General features: G+C 41.1%; 1 protein-coding gene across 3 annotated transcripts in view; it reads left to right on the top strand.

Annotated features, from left to right (window-relative positions):
- The first annotated feature begins 10,660 nt into the window (after window positions 1-10,660).
- The window catches only part of Ankrd28 (ankyrin repeat domain 28), a 132,691-nt gene continuing 125,513 nt past the window's right edge, over window positions 10,661-17,838 (top strand). Inside the window, exon 1 of one of the 3 annotated variants that reach the window (XM_051177852.1) lies at window positions 10,661-10,801. In XM_051177852.1, coding sequence (XP_051033809.1) covers window positions 10,775-10,801 — 27 coding nt within the window. In that variant the 5' untranslated portion in view covers window positions 10,661-10,774. Of the gene's footprint in view, window positions 10,802-11,081; window positions 11,103-17,838 lie in introns of those variants that run through there. The other 2 variants (XM_051177854.1, XM_051177853.1) reach the window with 2 other exon arrangements.

Below are 17,838 nucleotides of genomic sequence, written 5' to 3'. Positions count from 1 at the left end.
TATGACAGTTGTGAGCTGCCCACTGGGTGGGTGTTAAGGATTGGGCTTGGGTTCTCTGCAAAAAGTATTCTTAACCACCAAGCCATCTCTCTAGCCTACAACTATATATTATAGACTAATTAACTATGTCTTTTAGTATGATAACATATTACCTATTTTTCCTATCAATGCTTATATTAAATTCTGATACTATATTTGATGTTGATATCTAGATGAACAATCTTTTGTTTAGTATTTTCTTAGTATATGATTCTTTTTCCTTTTTCAAACTTTTTTGATCATGTACTTTAGCCATATATCTTATGAATAATACATGGCTGTTATTTTTTAAATTGAGCCTGAACATGGATGTGTATGATGTTATTTTTTTATAGACAGGCTTAACCCATTAACTCTTATTATGACTAATTATATACTTGGAGTTCTTACCATCATTTTGAGCTAAATATTTGTCATGATTCAATTTTCCCACCCCATCATGTTTCCCTGTCTTTGTATTTTTCTCTCTCTCTCCTCTTGATTTATTAGTTAAGTGTTCTTTAGTCCGTGTTTGTCCTTTATAGGTTTGGAAGTTACACATTTTATTTTCCTTATTTTGGTATCTCCCAATGTTCCACATACATGTTAGTAACAATTTACCATATTGAAGTCTGTTATATATTTTAAGTAGTCCTATTGTAAGATAACTTCCTGGTTGTTCAACCTGCCTGGAGTAGAATTCAGAACTCTTGACTCAGTTCAGGATTGTGGAAGTCACCCATAGGCCAGCCTATGTCCTCAAGGCCTGGGCTGGTAGGAAGACATACATAGGCCCTCATGATACCACTCTAAGCTTGGGGGGGAGGGGGATAGAAGTCACCCACAGGCCACCCTGGGTCCTCAAGGCTTGAACTGGCTGTAAACATTCACAGGCTCACCTGGCCCTGGACAGAAGGGTACCCTTAGAAGAGCAAATGTGTGGTGGAGAAATGGGAGAGAAAGAGGTAGAGTGGTTTGTGTGCTGTGGAGAGAGGCAGAATGGATGAAGCAGGATGATGTGGGTAACCTGTTGCAGTATATTTGTACATTGTGTGAAGGCATACTGTTGTGATTGGTTTAATAAAGAGCTAAGTGGCCAATAGTTAGGCAGGAAGAGGTTAGGTGGGATTTCTAGGGACAGAAGGGACTTTGAGAATAAGAAAGGCGGAGTCGACAACCAGACACAGAGGAAGCACCATGGCAGAATGGAGAGATAAAATAACAAGTCACACAACAGAATGTAGATTAAAATAAATGGGTTCATTTAGGTTGTAAGAGCTAGCAGGACAAGCCTAAGCTAAGGCCAAGCTTTTATAATTAATAAGAAGTTTCCATGTCGCTGGCTGGCAGGATAGAGAAAGACTTGTTTGCAGTATCACCTACTTACTACCCAGAGCCACGGTGATGTTCAAGCTCAGGCTGCTGCCATGGACCATAAGTGGGTCCATGGTATTACCACTGTCAGGGTCTGTGTTGACATCTGTGGTCCATGTTGGCACCAAAGGACACAAGGATGCCCAGTGTCTGAGCTGCCACCTGTGATCATGCAAGTGTTCGAGGGCCACACTGCTGCAGAGGCCTTACTGATCTGTATGGCTTGCACTACCACCCAGTGCCATGGTAATGTCCAGGACCAAGCTGTAGCTGGGGGGGGGGATGTCTGGGTCCATGGCCCTATTTTAGCCAGGGTCTGAGTTGATCTCTTTGGCTCCTGTTACCACTGAGCCATTCTGATGCCTGGGGTCTGGCCTGCCTCCTGAGGTCATGTGGGTGTTCAAGAAGCATGCTGCCCCCAGGACCATATTGGTATCTGTGACCTGAGCTGCCACAAAGGCTGTTGTGATATCCAGGTCATAGCTGCTACTGTGGGCTGTGTCTGGATTTGTGGTCCTGCTGTAGCTGGAGTCCGAGTTGATATGTGCGGCCCATGTTACCACAGAGGGCCATAAGGACCATACATAATGAAATCCAAGGGCTAGGCTGAGCCAGCCCTGCCCTTCATTGGCCCCGAGAAAGCTGGCTCTACCCTTCAATGGATACTGCAGCAAGAGAGCTGGCGCAGACCCCTCACAGCAGAGCTGGCCCCATCCCTCCTCATTGGCCTGTGAGAGCTGGCTCTGCCCCAAGCCCGAGGAAGGCAGCTCCAGGAGCCAGGTCTGACCAGCTCACCTATCACCCAGGCCCACATCCAGGGCCTTAGGTTGGACCACCCTAAGATCTACCCCATCTGTGGCCTGCTGGAACATATGGAGGGCCTGGTCCTGTGGAATAATACCCATAGGGTCTCCATGAGTTGGGGCAGCAGCCAGATATCCCAGAGGAATTTTGGTGAGGATCCAGTGATGATGGTGTACCAGAAACCAGAGGCTTTGAACAAGACTCATTGAAATGAACATTTGCAAGTAAAGCTAATAGGATGAAAGGGTATACTGTGTAACACACAGTGGCTCCCAAATGCCACTAAGACAAATGAAGAGATGTTGGAGAGGCAGGAAAAAAACAGAGAAGCAAAGTGGATTGTCTTAGTTTGGTTTTAATTTTATTTTTAATTTTCTTTTTTTTTTTGGGGTGGGGAAATGCTGCAAGGGTGAAGGGCTGATATGGATGGGCTGGGAAATGAGTGGAATTGGGGTGCATGATGTGAAATCCCCAAAGAATCAAAAAATGATGTTGGGGGAAAAAATTCAGAATGCTCATTTTTGTTGCTTCTCTTGCAGCTAGCCTGAGGCTTCTGGCATAGGCTAATGCAAACCAGAAAGGCCAATGAAAATGTGAGAAACAGACACACACAAGCTCTGCACACAGCATCCATTTTGACGGTCTCTGTCAGAGCAATCATCACTGACTCTGAAAGTAGAGAAAAACGAAGCAAAGTTGAGCTCCTGGTATTTGATGCTTGAGAGAAATAGCAGTTCTCTTGTCTGGTTTAGGACATTTCTTTTTCCCCAAAAGTCCAACCATTGTTTTTTTCTAGCTCTCTCAATGACTCTGTACTGTTCTCATTTAAGAAACCCCTGCATGGTGCCCCTCACCAAGGAGCTTAATGTATATACTTGTTAAAGTCTGAAGTCATGAATATTTCCATTCTTAGTAAGTCTAGAACACCTTACCTATGAACTGTCTCCTAGTATAATCTATTGTATTCCAAGGGTTAGTAGTTTAATTGCATCTTGTTTTCAGGTTCTAAAATGTCAGAATCTAAAATTAAAAACAAAAAACCAAGCAAAACAAAAACTATAGCTTTAGATTGACCAACAAATTTACTAATTCATTCATTTATGTTTTCACCTCTAACTTCACCTCATTTCTTTCTCGGGATTTAACTTTTTTTTTTTTTTTTTTTTTTTTTTTGACTGTATTCTTCAGGATTTATTCCTTCCTTCTTTTAAGACATAGCCCCAACTCCATTAAGTAGCTGGGAATGACCCACTGAAGACAATCCTCCTGTCTCTACATCCCAAGGGTGAAGTTAACATGCACCACCAATTTGTGAAATGCAAGGGATTACACCCAGCACATGCTAGGTGTAATGCTAGGCAAGCACTCTAACAACTAAGCTACATCAACAGTCCTAGGATTTCTTTCAAGGAGCATCTGTGAGTCTCAATTGTAAAATGTGTTTACCCTTTCTCTTGAAAGATAATTTAACTAAGCCTGGTGGTGGTGATGGTTATAGTGGTGGTGTATGACTTTAATCCCAGTACTCAGGAAGCAGTGGCAGGTGGATCTCTGAATTTGAGGTCAGCCTGGTCTACAAAGCGAGTTCCAAGACAGCCAGGGCTACACAGGAAAACCCTGTCTCAAAAAAAAAAAAAAAAAAAAAAAAAAAAAAAAAGGCTAGTGTAAGGAGTTCGGTTTTTCTGCCCAATGCCTGGTATTGTCCCGCTGCCGCGCCAGCCCCAAATAACACACAGAGACTCTGTATTTGATACAATACTGTTGGCCCAGTTACTTGTTTCTTTCGGCTAGCTCTGCCTTTAATTATTAACCCATTTCTGTTGATCTATGTATTTCCACGTGGCCTCCTTACCGGGGAGTGGGGCAGGCATCTGGTCTCCCCAGTCTCTCCATCTTGACTCCTCCTTACTACTTCCTATTTCCTCCTTGTCTCCTAGTCCCTCCTATCTTCCTTTCCTATTGGCCAACAGTGCTTTATTATTAACCAGTATGAGAAACATATACAGAATGACATCTCCCATCATCTCCTCTTTTCTGTCTAAATAAAAAGAAGGGTTTTAACCTTAACATAGCAAAATATATCACATAACAGTTATCAAATAAGAATCACAGTTAACACTATTTAGTCCATTAACATTTAGCAAGATTTGAAGAAAATATTCCATCATCTATCATATCTTTGTGTGTCTAAAGTCTAAGTAACTTATCTTTAATACTAAGGAAAACTGTAACCATAACTCTCTGTCTTCAAGTCCCTCAAAGACCACAGAAGGATAGTATAAACTCTAGAAATGACAGGGACAACTCACTGCCTGGTCACCCGAAGTTCTTTTGTAATCTTCCATCTTCAGCCCATAGGCCATAGTGTGTCTGGCAGACTCTTCAGCAACACAGGAAACTTTAAACTGTCTTCTTGTATTGGCAGTTTGTCAGTCACTTTTCTCTGTGTCCTGCATACTGTCTCGAAGACTCTTCCATGAAGCAGGATCTCTGTAGCAATGTCCATCTTGAATCAGCAGTCACTTTTCTGTGGGTCCTGCATGTCCAGTATATACAGCATAAAGTCAAACAGTCCAGACAAGAGCAGTATCTTGTCCAAATGGCTAGTCTTGCCATATTGGAAGTAAACTCCATAATGAGTTTCTTCAATGTCCATCTTCATCTTCCTTTCTGACGCAGGTGGTGTTGCCAGGAACAATTATGTCTCACTGTCAAGAAAAACCCTAAACCATTTTAAATGCCATATTCTGTAGGTCTTTGAAAGATTTGAAGAATATCTATCTATCTCAAATACATCTGCATATCTAGAAAACCTAACTCACCTAGCTATGTTTTGACTATTATAGGTAACTATCTAAAATCTGTACTAAATTATACATTACATTTTTAAATGAGCTATATAAACACAATACATAAACAAGAAGAGAAATATACATATACAACATTGACCTTAAATTGTATCAATAAATGAAAATCCATTCCAAAACAAAGTATTCATATCTATACCATAATTCCCTTTTTACCTTTAAAAAGAATTGGCTATGATCATTAACCATTTATAACCAAGTCCATTTAAATGAAAACAAACATTTATAAACAATATTTGGGAATTTGGGCGTCGTTCTTTCCAAACTACTTCCTGCTGACAGGGGGCGCTGTCATGGGGGATCCTGAGAAGATGTAGAAATCCTGGCTGTAGTCTGCAAGACTGCCTTGTCCAAGCTGTTTTGAATGTTGGATCACCAGCGACTCTGTTTCAGGGGGTCTGGCTTGCTCAAACCACATTAGTCTGGAAGGAATCCATAGCTTTTTATTTTCTGTGGAAACAAAAATAGAAATCCTTTTCCCCAGTAACTTGTCCTTGAACTTAAATTTTGGAGTCAAAGCATTTTCAAAATATATACATTGAATTAATTCAGCAGCATTTGTTTTAACAGTTGTTATTTCCTCAGCAGTCAAACAATACAAAGACAATATAATACCGTACAGTATACAAATTTTCTCCATCTGTGGCTTTTTATTATTCTGTTTCTTTTCTATTTTTTTGAGACAGGGTTTCTCCTTGTAACTCTTATCTGTCCTGGAATTTACTCTGCATACCAGGTTTACTTTGCAAATCACAGAGATCTGCTTGCCTCTGTCTCCTGAGTGCTGGGATTAAAGGCGTGTGCTACAACACCCAGTTCCTCTTTGTCTCTTTAAAACCATTTTTTTTTTTTTTTGTCTACGTATATTTTAAAACACACTGTAAACCTTTAGAGGTTTTTCTTAATATGAATCTGTCTTTACTGTAAATCTTTATCTTCGTCTGGCCATGAGTCTTTATCTGTTAAACAACAACATTGTTAAAATGAAAGTCTTTGTTTCTGCCGCGGTTTACCAAAGATGGTGGCGGGTACTTTTACAGCCAGCACTGAAAGCTGCGCTCACTGCCTTGATCTGCATGCTGCCGGCTTGGAGATGTGGTCACTGCCATTGCCATCTCTCATACACACCAATAAATTGTTAGCAGAGTTATTTAAAAGCTGTGCGGTTTTTTGCCGTTTATGCTGAGTCAGGAACCTTCCCTTAAAGGAGCCGCGCGAATATCTGCTTGTCTCTAGCAAATCAGAGTCCAACCAAGAAAAATGCTGTTATCAAGAAACCTTGCTTATTTCTGTTCTTTTGTTTCTACAACCCTTTTTTAAGTTTTTGTTAAATTTTAAGTGGAAGTTCTTATTAGCCACGTGGGCGCCATTTGTAACAAGTAAGGTTTTTCTGCCCGCCACCTGCTCTTGTTCCGCCGCCACCAAGCCAGCCCACATTGGGCGCCATTAGTAAGGTGTACTGTTTTTCCGCCCGCAGCCTGGTATTGTCCCGCTGCCGCGCCAGCCCCAAATAACACACAGAGACTCTGTATTTGATACAATACTGTTGGCCCAGTTACTTGTTTCTTTCGGCTAGCTCTGCCTTTAATTATTAACCCATTTCTGTTGATCTATGTATTTCCACGTGGCCTCCTTACCGGGGAGTGGGGCAGGCATCTGGTCTCCCCAGTCTCTCCATCTTGACTCCTCCTTACTACTTCCTATTTCCTCCTTGTCTCCTAGTCCCTCCTATCTTCCTTTCCTATTGGCCAACAGTGCTTTATTATTAACCAGTATGAGAAACATATACAGAATGACATCTCCCATCAGGCTAGTTTTTCAGTTATGGAGTCTTAATACTTCAGAGACCCTTTCTATCATTTTCATTGTTGTTAAAATACCTGCTGACAATGGATTGCTGTTCCTTTTAGGTCAGCCTGACTTTCCTCAGTGTGAACTTTAACATTTCCATATTCTGCTTAGTTTTCTAAACTTTCACTACTACCTGTGTCATTTTTAAGTTTACTCCTTTAATTTTACTCCTTTAAAGTTACTTCCTTTAATTCATGTTTTTCATCTGAAACACTCAGGCATTATCTTTATGTGTATTACCCTTCTCTCTCTACTTCCTCCCTTCTAAATTCCTTTAGATAAACACTTGGCACCCAACGTATCTTCTGGGGCTCTGAAATCACCTTTGCTGCTTTGGTAGTCTATTATTTGAGTCTTATTGGTAGTTCAGATTCTTCAGAAAAATTATTTCTATGTGGTAGGAATTATTTGGCTCAAAAAACAAAACAAAAACAAGAACAACAACAAAGAAAAAAAACCAAAAAACCCTTGTAATTGTTTCCTACCATAAAAACTGTTTTTCTGATTTTTAAGGGCATTATGCATCAGGTCCTGCCAGTGGTAAGCTGGGTTGACTCTGGGCACAGTTAGCTTCTTTAAGTAGTAATATAAAGAAGTTAGAGAAATTTACATTAGGTAAAGAATACAGGGAGGATGCTGAGTAAGTGGCTAATGTATAGTGTGGCTGCTGGTGATTGTATCTGTGCCATTTATTTCAGATACAAGTTCTGATGGAGACTGCTATCAATTCTTAGACTTGGCAGTAGTGAATAGCTGAGGTATGGACACATGAGTCTTGTTAGGAATACAGACTATTTTATGACTGAAAAGTACTTATGTGTGAGCAGGGTTGTTGGGCAATGTCAGTGGTGTACAGGAAAAGAGACACAAGAATTGAACATGGCTCAGTGGGTGAAGTGCCTGCTGTATAGGCATGAAGACCTGGTTTAGGTTCCAGATCTTTCATACAAGTTAGCCAAAATAGGGTGTCCCACATTCTGTGAGAGACCTTGTTTGAAAAAATAAGGTGCAAAGTGATTGAAGAAGACATCCTGTCAAGCCACCACAAGGATTCAAGGATGCACACACACACACACACACACATATACAAAACACACACACACACACACACACACACACACAGATTATGGGCATCATTTTAGTATTTGGCTCCACTGGCTACTTATGATGTAGTTAGGACTTTTCAGGAATTTGGTTTTATTTGTTTTTTGTTTTTGAACCAGGGTCTCACTATGTAGCCTCCTGGACAACCTGGAAGTTACTATGTAAATGAGGATGGCTTCAAACTCACAGAGCTCCACCTGCCTACTCCCAAGTGCTAGGAATAAAGGCACATGCTGCCACAACTGGTCGAGGTCTTTAAAATTTTAACTTGAAGGAATTTTAATGTTAATAGAACTTGAATATGAATATTTTCATTTTATTGCTTAATTATATAGGTTTTATTTCTATTTTTTCCCAGAATTAACAGTTGTCACTATCTCAACAGCTATGGAAATAGTTATTAAAATACTAATATTAAATTTGGATGGTCCTTTAGAATTTCCACAGCCTTTCATACTATTATCCTGGTTGACTGTGTGAGATGAGTAGGTTGGGTAAGATTAACCTTTATTTCTTTCTGCCTTTCTTTTCTTAATTCATTCCTTTCTTCCTTTTCTCTTTCTTTCTTTATAAATAAAGGATGAGCAAGAGACACAAGGTGTTAAACTGTGTTCAAAATGGAGGAAGGTGAGTCCACCTAGGACTGAAGCCACTTCTGCAGCATGATCATACCCACTATAATGCAGAGATGGCATGTTGTAAAACATTTCATCAGTCACTCCTAATTAAAATTTCATCAGCTCAATAAAATGCACATTTGGTCCGTTCTTTCAATCCATATCCTCAAAACCACTTGTATGCTCCCCAAAGTCAATCTGTGCTATACTAATAATTGAGTTCCTTTGGTGCTTTTAAATTCTAGAACTTTAACCCAGAGAGATTACTGAAGACAGGTATTTGTTCAGTTGTTATTAATTTCTGGGTAAACCTCCAGTGTTAAACAGGAACACATCTAACAGAGCAGAGTAAGAGTAAGGAAAACCTGGACTGGTGGTAGTGCAGGGAAACTATTATCACTGTAATAATGTTGTCACAACACCATCATCAGAGGCTTTTATACCATCAACTCATTCACTTTCAATGCACTGATAAGGAGAGATGGGGTGAGAGAATCCTTATTTCATCTCCAAAGTTGATGGAGAAAGGAATCAGGTACTGAAGACAATGCAAAGCAAGAACCATTTGTCTTCCTTTGACCTCTTTCATCAGTTATGAGAATTCCTTCATTTTAAAGTAGCAAATACCATCCACAGCAAAAAAAAAAAGTAATTTTAGAAGAGATTCCTTCAACAGAATTATGGCATGGTTATGTCAAGAGATACCAAAGGCTCGTAGTATTAGTGTGTTTGATGTTGCACTTTGGTATTTTCTGTTCGTATAGGACTAAATAATTTTTTTTAAAAAATGCAATGTTATAATAAACTGACAGTCCTGGCACAGATCCTCATTTCTCTAGACTCCCATTAGGTTCAAATCGATTCTCTAAATAAAGTCTGTCCCAAGAGACACACTGATTCAGGGAAAAGGGGAGGTATGTTTTTGTTGTTTTTGAAAACAAGCCTGATGTCTCACGTTTGTGTTCTCACCATCTGTACCTTTTATTAACCAGGGGCTGGAGCCGCCCATGGGGACAGACATAGGCGAACTACCATCTTCTCCCACACAAGTCTGGAATGGTAACAGTGTGCGGCTGCCTAAGAAAGAAAAGCCTCTTCTGAGGTGTGGGTTGGCGTGGGTGTGTGTCAGGGCGAGGGAGTCATTCCTCTTTTCCATCCAAGGATGCTATTTGTTGAAAATCTTGCACATCCATTTACAAAATATTGATCCCTCTCGAGTGGGAGGCAAAACCCTTTTTATGATAAAGAAAGGGGGAAAATACATGTAAGATTGAAAAGAGAGCTTTGGAGAGAGATACTCGGTGGTCACAACCTGTTCAGGCTCTGAAGACCACGCCCTTCCGTTCCTCGTGCCAGCAGTCCCCCGTGACCACTTAGCCCCCAATGCCGCGAAGGCATTCATTCTGGCTCCACGTGCGAGTCCGGTTCTCCGGGTGCCCTCGCTACATTCATGGAAGCAGCACCAGCCCCGAGGTCTCCCCTCGCACCCGCTCCGCCTGCTTTATTTACACCTGGCTGAACCGAACCTATGCTCTCCTCCTCCACGTGCAATCCTGGGCCGTTACCCGGTACCGGGCTGCGGCCCCTACCTACCTCCCGCCCCGGCTCCGCCCACCGCGCCCGGGGCGCGCGCCCAGACGCCCCGCCACCTGGCCTGCCCGCTCCGCGCGTCGCCGCTTCCTGTGCCCCGCCCCTCCCTCAGCGGGGAGGCGGGGCCAGAACGCGAGCGAGCGCGGCGGCGTGGCCAATAGGCGCTCGCCTTACTCTGGCCTCTCCCCCGCACGGCCGCCAATCGCGGCGGGCGGTGGTGGTAATATTGTGGAGTGGAGTTTGGATGCCGCCGCTGCCGCGGGCTGGAGCGGCGCGGCGCGGCGCGGCGGCGGGGGCTGTCGGGGTGTTTCGGGAAGGGGGTGTGGGGCGACGGCGAAGGCAGCGGCTGTGTGTGGAGGCGCCCGAGAGAGAGGAAGGAAGGACGGAAGAAAGAGGGCGGGAGTCCTCGGTGGAGGAGGCGGGACCGGCGGGGCTCTCGGCGGCGGCGGGCTGCCGGGGAGGCGGCGCCGCCCCCTGCCCGCGCTCTCCTCAGCGAAGCCGGCCACCTACCCGCCGGCCCCGGGCAGTGCCCGAACGGCGGCGACCGCCATGGCGTTCCTCAAACTCCGCGACCAGGTAGGTGAGGGACGGTGGAATCGCGCCACCAAGGAGCCGGAGGAGGGCGGACCAGCGGCGTGGGCCGCCCGGGCGCTCGCTCAGCGCGGTGCCTGCGAGCCAGGGACGCGGGTGTTCCGGGCCCGAAACGGCGCGAGGCTGCAGCCTGGGACCGCGGGCCGTCCGCCTGTCAGTGCAGCCCTGGCTCCGGGAGACCCACGTGCCACCGGGGGATCGCGGCCGCCGGCACAGGGGCGGGTTCCGCGCTCGCCGCCCTCGCGTCCGGCGCGCTGCCTGGTAGGCGCCTCCTCTTTCCTGCCAGGTGAGGCTCGGGCCTAACAGGTGGCTTTGCGATGTAGAGTGGCAGCGTGCAGGCGGCCGTGACCTGGGGTCACGACCTTGCTCCCGGGTTTGTTTCCTAGGGTGGTTCATGGTACAACGGGCTGTCTTGCGGAGAGGTGGTGGGGGAAGAAAGCAAACCTTCCAGTCTTGATTGATTCTGCTGGGAGAGACTAGTTGTTACTGTGCAAATCCCCGGACTTGTTTTCTGTTGACATTTTCTGCACCATCTTGATTAGTTCTTTGACTTAGCAAGAGCTTGTCAAAGAACACTTGAAATGTTTAGAAGACTCATTCTGTGGGCATGAAAAATAACTTTGTATCTGCCAATGAAATCGCAACTATGTCTGAATGCTTGTTACCTTTAGAAACGAGAGAAGGTGAACTATAAGACTTTATAATCTGCATCAGGAGATAAAGACTCTCCCCACTGTTTTATTTTTAAGGAAAAGGGAAACTAACGTGTGAAATTTCGGAGTCGTGGGAACCTGTTAATGTTGAGTGCTTATTTTGCCATTGTTTTCCTGAATAGGCGTCAGATTTGAACAGATTTGAAAGTAAAGTTACTTGCATGCATTGGGAAACCATTCAGGAATTGAGCACGGTCTTATAAAAAATGAGAGGGAAAATGTATGTTATATTATTTTTTACCAGTTAAAATTTAAGTTCTGAATCCAGCTAATAGCAGTTTTTCATTTCAGATATGAATATTCTATTGAGGTTGATGGCTGGCTTTATGTGTCATTTGGTATCAGCATAGTTTTAACTGACATTAACATTAACATATGATACTTTGAAAAACTTTGGTTGGTAGTTAGTATTTCAAATTATGTAAATAAGTTTACTGTCCAACATGTTACCATTAGCCACATATAGAATCTTTAATTAAATTAAGAAGACCCATTTTATTAGTTGCGCTGGTCACTTTTCAAAAGTGCTCACTAGCCACAGGTAGTTCTTGGTTACTGTGTTAACCTTTCATTGCACAAAACCTTTCATTGCACAGAAGTTCTGTCAGAAAAAAAGCAAAAACCTGTTAACAAGCATAGTTAAAGCTTATATAATCTAATTCTTATATAGTAAGTAAATTTTCCACTATTCTTTATTTTTCTAGTAGCATTTTCTACCTGCATATTTGACTATTTTGTGATTTGATCATTGTGTGCATTAGGAATCTGGTAGATTTTTAAAACATCTTAGTTTATAAAAACCATGAAATAAAAATAATCATTTGCATTTTTACATTTGAGTATTTAGGAACGACAGTTTTGAAGCATTTGTAATACTGATCCATTATAATATCCTTTAATACTCTGTGCGTGATACTGATCTTTAAAATGTCACCTGAAAACTTGAGAATACTTGATTAAGTTAATGAGATGGCATTGCTGGGGAAAACTTACTGTACTACTAGATAATTGTCTCATCTAGTTTTTTTTTTTTTATTTGAAAGACTTTAAGAACTGAGTTTATATTGCCTAATTTAGAGAGCAATTAAATCTGTTTTTGTATTGATATATTACAAGCCATTAGAAGTGATGATAGAAACAAAGTAGAATGCAAATAGTTTAACCTTTTCCATTTTTTAGGGAAAGCACTTCAGCTAGATGGAGAAGATCTGGATATGTACATAGGTTTTTAAACTTGAAAGGTAGTTGATACAGCTTTGAACTCAAAAGCTTTGCATACATTTGAGCTAGGAAGTAATATAATTTGTTGTTGTTGTGCTCCTAACCTTGCAAAGCATAGTACATAAGAGGCTAGAAATGAGTAAGGGTTTTTCTTCAGGTATTAAACATGAGAAGGGTTCTACATGGTATAGATATACAATTAGAGATGAACAGATGGCCCAGTCATTTAATTGCTTGCCATCCATATAAGCATGAGGATCTGAGTTTGATCGCTAGAGCTCATGTAAAAAAACCTGGGCACAATGACACATGCTTGTAATCCCAGCTCCTGGGAGTCAGAGGCACATAAATCCTTGGGGCTTCCTGATGAGTCAGCCTAGCCTGCTTGGCTTATTCCTGAGGAATGATGTTGCAGGTTGACTTCTGCCCTCCACATGCACAGGTACAGAAACAACAATGTACATTTAAGACACACAAAGAAGACAGAAAATCAATAAGCAAATAAAGGAAATTGTTCTCATCTATTCAGTAACCAGAATAGCACATCATTCTCATTTTTTGCCAGTGTGTAACTAAGGGGATACGAAATAATTACTGTGTTACTTTCTGCCTATGAGTAGATGAAAAAAAATTTTTTGAATTGTTTGAAAATGGGGGCTAGAGAGATTGCTCAGTGGTTAAGAGCTCCTGCTGCTCTCCCAGAGGATCCAAGTTCAGTACTGAACACCTACAGGTTCAGTTCCCAGAACCCATATGACAGCTCACAGTGTTTAGCTCCAGTTCCAGGATATCTAACACCTTTCTGCCTCCCTAGGGTTCTTGGTACACATGTGGTATACAAATATACATGCAGGTGAAACATTGAGGCATATAAAATAAATTGTTAGTTAAAAGAAACTTTTGTTTTCTGTTGATAACAGTAGACATGAAGTTTTTTTCCCTGAATTACTTCACTTTCCCCCATATAACATTCATCTGTAACAATGGCAGGATTCTTCCCCCTTAAGTATCACTGTTTATCTCTTTAGTTGATTAAAAATTATTCATATGTGGTTACATTTTAAGTCATAGACATTATATTCTATTAAGAAAGGTGGTTGGTCTTTGTTTAATTTCCCATTTTAGAAGGTACTGACAATGGATTTAAAGTATAGAAGATGAGGAGTGGTGGTGGAGATCATGACCTCGGTATCAGGCAAGCTAGTAGCTGCTGATCCCCAAACCTTTGTTGTTGGGTATGTGTATCTAGTATTTCTGGAATTCCATTTTCTTTAAGATGCCAGATTGTTAAGTCTAGATTGTTAGGTAAAATCTATTTATAAATATTGGTAAATTGGTAGCTACTAATAAGAACAATAAATACTCAGGTTATAAGAAAAGAGTAATATGAAACTAGTTTACAACTGCTAATTTAGATGAGTTGGAGAAAAGCTACAAAAATGGTACTCATTAAACCTAGTGTTCTTTAACATAAAGGGGCTAAAGTGGTCATAAACTCTCCTCTTTCCCCTCTCCCTTGAATATGATCAAAATGCTTTATATATGGATATTCTTGGTCTTATTTAGAGAGTTTGTTTTATAACCCTGGTTGCCCTGGAACTTGCTGTGCAGACCAGGTTGTCCTTAAATTCACATACAATCTCCTAAGTGATGGAATTAAAGGTGTGCACCACCGGTATCCACCAACTTTGTGAGAGCGTAGTTTGAGACAAAGTCTCTCTCTGTATCCCAGGATAGCCTGGAAATAGGTTTGTAGTCCAGGCTGGCCTATGGTTACAAAGTATAAAAAGAATAAATTAAGAAATCTACATAAAAAATTAAAAACTAACTTTTATTTTGGATAGTAAAAGTTCTCACTTGATCAAGGATCTACTAAGAGTGGAACCTAAGTTGGCCTTTCATGAATAGGAAAAAAAGAAGCTACAAGATTTCTGTAGTAGTTTGAATAAGAATGGTGGCTCGTCGGGCTAAATTTGAATGCTTAGACAAATCATCAGAGTCTGTAACTGTTTGAAAAGATTACAAGTATGAGGAGGTGTGGCATTGTTGGATTTTTGTGGCCCTGTTGGAGGAAGTGTGTCACAGAGGGTGGACTTTGAGGTTTCAAAAGCCCATGCCAGCACCAGTCTCTCTCTGCCTGTGATCAGAATGTAGCTCTCAACTGCTGCTCCAGTGCCATGCTCCCTGCCATGCTGGTAAAGGACTAAGCCTCTGAAGCTGCAAGCAGCCCCAATTAAATGTTTTCTAAGAGTTCTTGGTCATGGTGTCTCTTCACAGCAATAGAACAGTGACTGTGATACTTTGAAATATCTTATAATTACGTTTGTAAAATATGCTAAATGCTGAAGAACACTGATACTCAGGTACTCTATCTCAGAATTCTCTTTGCTTTGTGTTGGAGAATAACAGGACAGAAGGAAGAGATAGACATAATTTCTGCCCTTAAGAGTAATATTAGCTAAAAAATTAGGAGAAAAGACAGCATAAATACATAGTATACTGTATGTGAGTTACTTCAAGTGCAACATTTAGGAGTTGAAGGAAAACTTGATATTAAATGAAAATACAGCTCATGTACAATTGAGAATTAAGCTCATCTGTATCAGTGCTTTTTAAATGACTTGTGTCATAGAAGTGGCACCTTTTGAGTTCTGTAAGAGAGGAAGATAACATGTTTCAGAATACAGTAGAGATTAGATTGTTGTTAGATAGAAACTCTTGCGGCAAGTAAACCAAAAGGACTTGTTAATGTCAGAAGCAAATAGTTACGCTTGAAAGCATTAAGAGGAAAATGTGATGGTAAGCCTTCCAGGGAAGAATGTGCTAGGGTAACGAGGATACAGTCCTGATTAGTGTAATTGCAAAAGATGGCAAATAGATTAGCCAAGTTAAAAGTGACTGCATTATGAAGTGCTTTCAATATTAGGCTGAGAATTTAGTGATGGGCAGCAATAGCTGAGCCTCTTCAAATAAAGTCATAATTTCAGCAAGACTGTATGTATATGTGTGGTATGTATACACGTTTGAAGACAGTATATAACTTTACTGTTTCCTCAAAGAGTCAGGGACAACCACCATTTAAATAACCATTGAATTTTAAGTTTTAACAGGAATGGGGCATGGTGTCTATAATATAAGCACTTAGATTGTGGAGGCAAGTTTAGCCAGGCATTTTATAATAGGAAGATAGGTGGACATATCACAATCTGAGAACATTGAATATAAAGCAGATGTTGAATGGTAATGAGTACATTTTTTTATTTTAATACTTTTCTGTAGCATGATTTCTAATAGGTCTAAACAACAAAAGCCTGGATTCAGATGTAGGAGTAAATGCTGAGAGATCAGAGAGACAAGCAAGCCACAGCCACACCTTACCCCAACTTCCCAGCCGAAAAGAGACTGAACTCCTGTCTCCTCCCACCTTATATTCCTCTCTTCCCACAGCCATATCACTTCCTGTTGGTGTGTACAGACCTCCAGACCTCTATGGTTAGTGACTAGTTCACCCTCTGATCTTCAGGCAAGCTTTATTAACAAAATATCACCACATTTCCATTAGCATATGTTATACAAATTAATACATTTCATTGTGACTTTTTTCATATATGCACATAAAACCCTTTCACTGTATTCACATTCCCGTTGCCCTATTTTTGTCCTTCTCCATACCCTGCTGATCTCCTTGCTCTTCGAATATACTTGCATATTTTTCTTGGATTTTATTTCCCTTCTAGGTTCCACATATAACATAAGTATGATGCTTATCTTTCTGAGTCTGTCTTATTTTGCATAGCATGATATTCTCCATTTGTTGATGATCACTTAGCCTAATCCCATAACTTAGCTCTCTTCTGTATGCTAACTCTTAATTCCTTTGTGAGTGTGTACTTGGAAAGGTATAGAATTATATTTTTGAGTGGCCTCCATATTGATTTACATGGCAGCTGAACTAATTTACATTCATAACAGTGGTTTATAATAGTTTTTCCTTCTCCCACATCTTGGCCAGCTTTTTATTGTTGTTGGGTTGTTGTTTGTTTTCTTTATGATAGTCATTCTGACTGGTTAAAATAGGATTTTACTGTAAATTTGACTTATTTCCCAGGTGGCCAAAGATGTTCAACTTTTTTTTCTCATATATTTATTGGCCATTTGTGCTTCTTTGAGAAATGTGTGTTCTGTTCATTTGCCCATTCATTGTTTGGATTTTGTGTTCTTGGTGGTGGTGGTAGTGGTGTTGGGGTGTGTGTGTTTATTTATGTATGTTTTGTTTTATAGTGTAGATATTAACCACCTACTAGCTTGGAAGAGATTTTTCCTGTTATGTAGGCTGTCTCTTCATTCTGGTAACCTTTTAAAAAAAATTACTATTTTATGTGGGTGTTTTGCCTGTGTGTACCTCTGTGCACCACCAGTGTGCCTGGTGCTTTCAGAAGCCTGCATTGAATTCTCTGGAACTGGAGTTATTGATGGTTGTGAATTGAACCTGGGTCCTCTGCAAAAGCAGCAAATGCTCTTAACCATGGAACCATCTCTCCAGCACCACCACCAGTTTTGGAGACAGGGTTTCTCGAGGCTAGTGATACTCAACTTGAGAGTCATAACCCATTTGAAGATCAAATGACTTTTTCATGCGGGTCACCTAAGAACATTAGAAAACACAGATATTTACATTAGGATTCATAACAGTAAAGTTACACTTATGGAGTAGCAACGAAAATAATTCTATGGTTGGGGCGGGGTCACCACAGCACGAGGGACTATATTAAAGGGTCACATTTAGGAAGGTTGAGAACCACTGTTCTAGATAGTTCTGGCTGTTCTGGAGCTCTCTAGACTTGTCCTTGAACTTACAGAGATCTGCCTTTTCTGCCTCCTGAGTGCTGGAATTAAAGGTGTGAGTTAATATGCCTATTATAATTATTTCTTTGCTGTATACAATCTTTCATGCAGTCCCATTTACCAATTCTTGCTTTTGTTTCCTGAGCTATTAGAGTCCTGTTTAGAAAGTTGTCTCTTATGCTTCTGTCTTGAAGTATATGGTGGTTAGAACGTAAATGGCCCCCATAGGGAGTAGCACTATTA

The sequence above is a fragment of the Phodopus roborovskii genome, unplaced genomic scaffold (assembly GCF_943737965.1).
Source record: "Phodopus roborovskii unplaced genomic scaffold, PHOROB, whole genome shotgun sequence".
NCBI lineage: Eukaryota > Metazoa > Chordata > Mammalia > Rodentia > Cricetidae > Phodopus > Phodopus roborovskii.
This window is presented reverse-complemented; position numbering and strand designations above follow the sequence as displayed.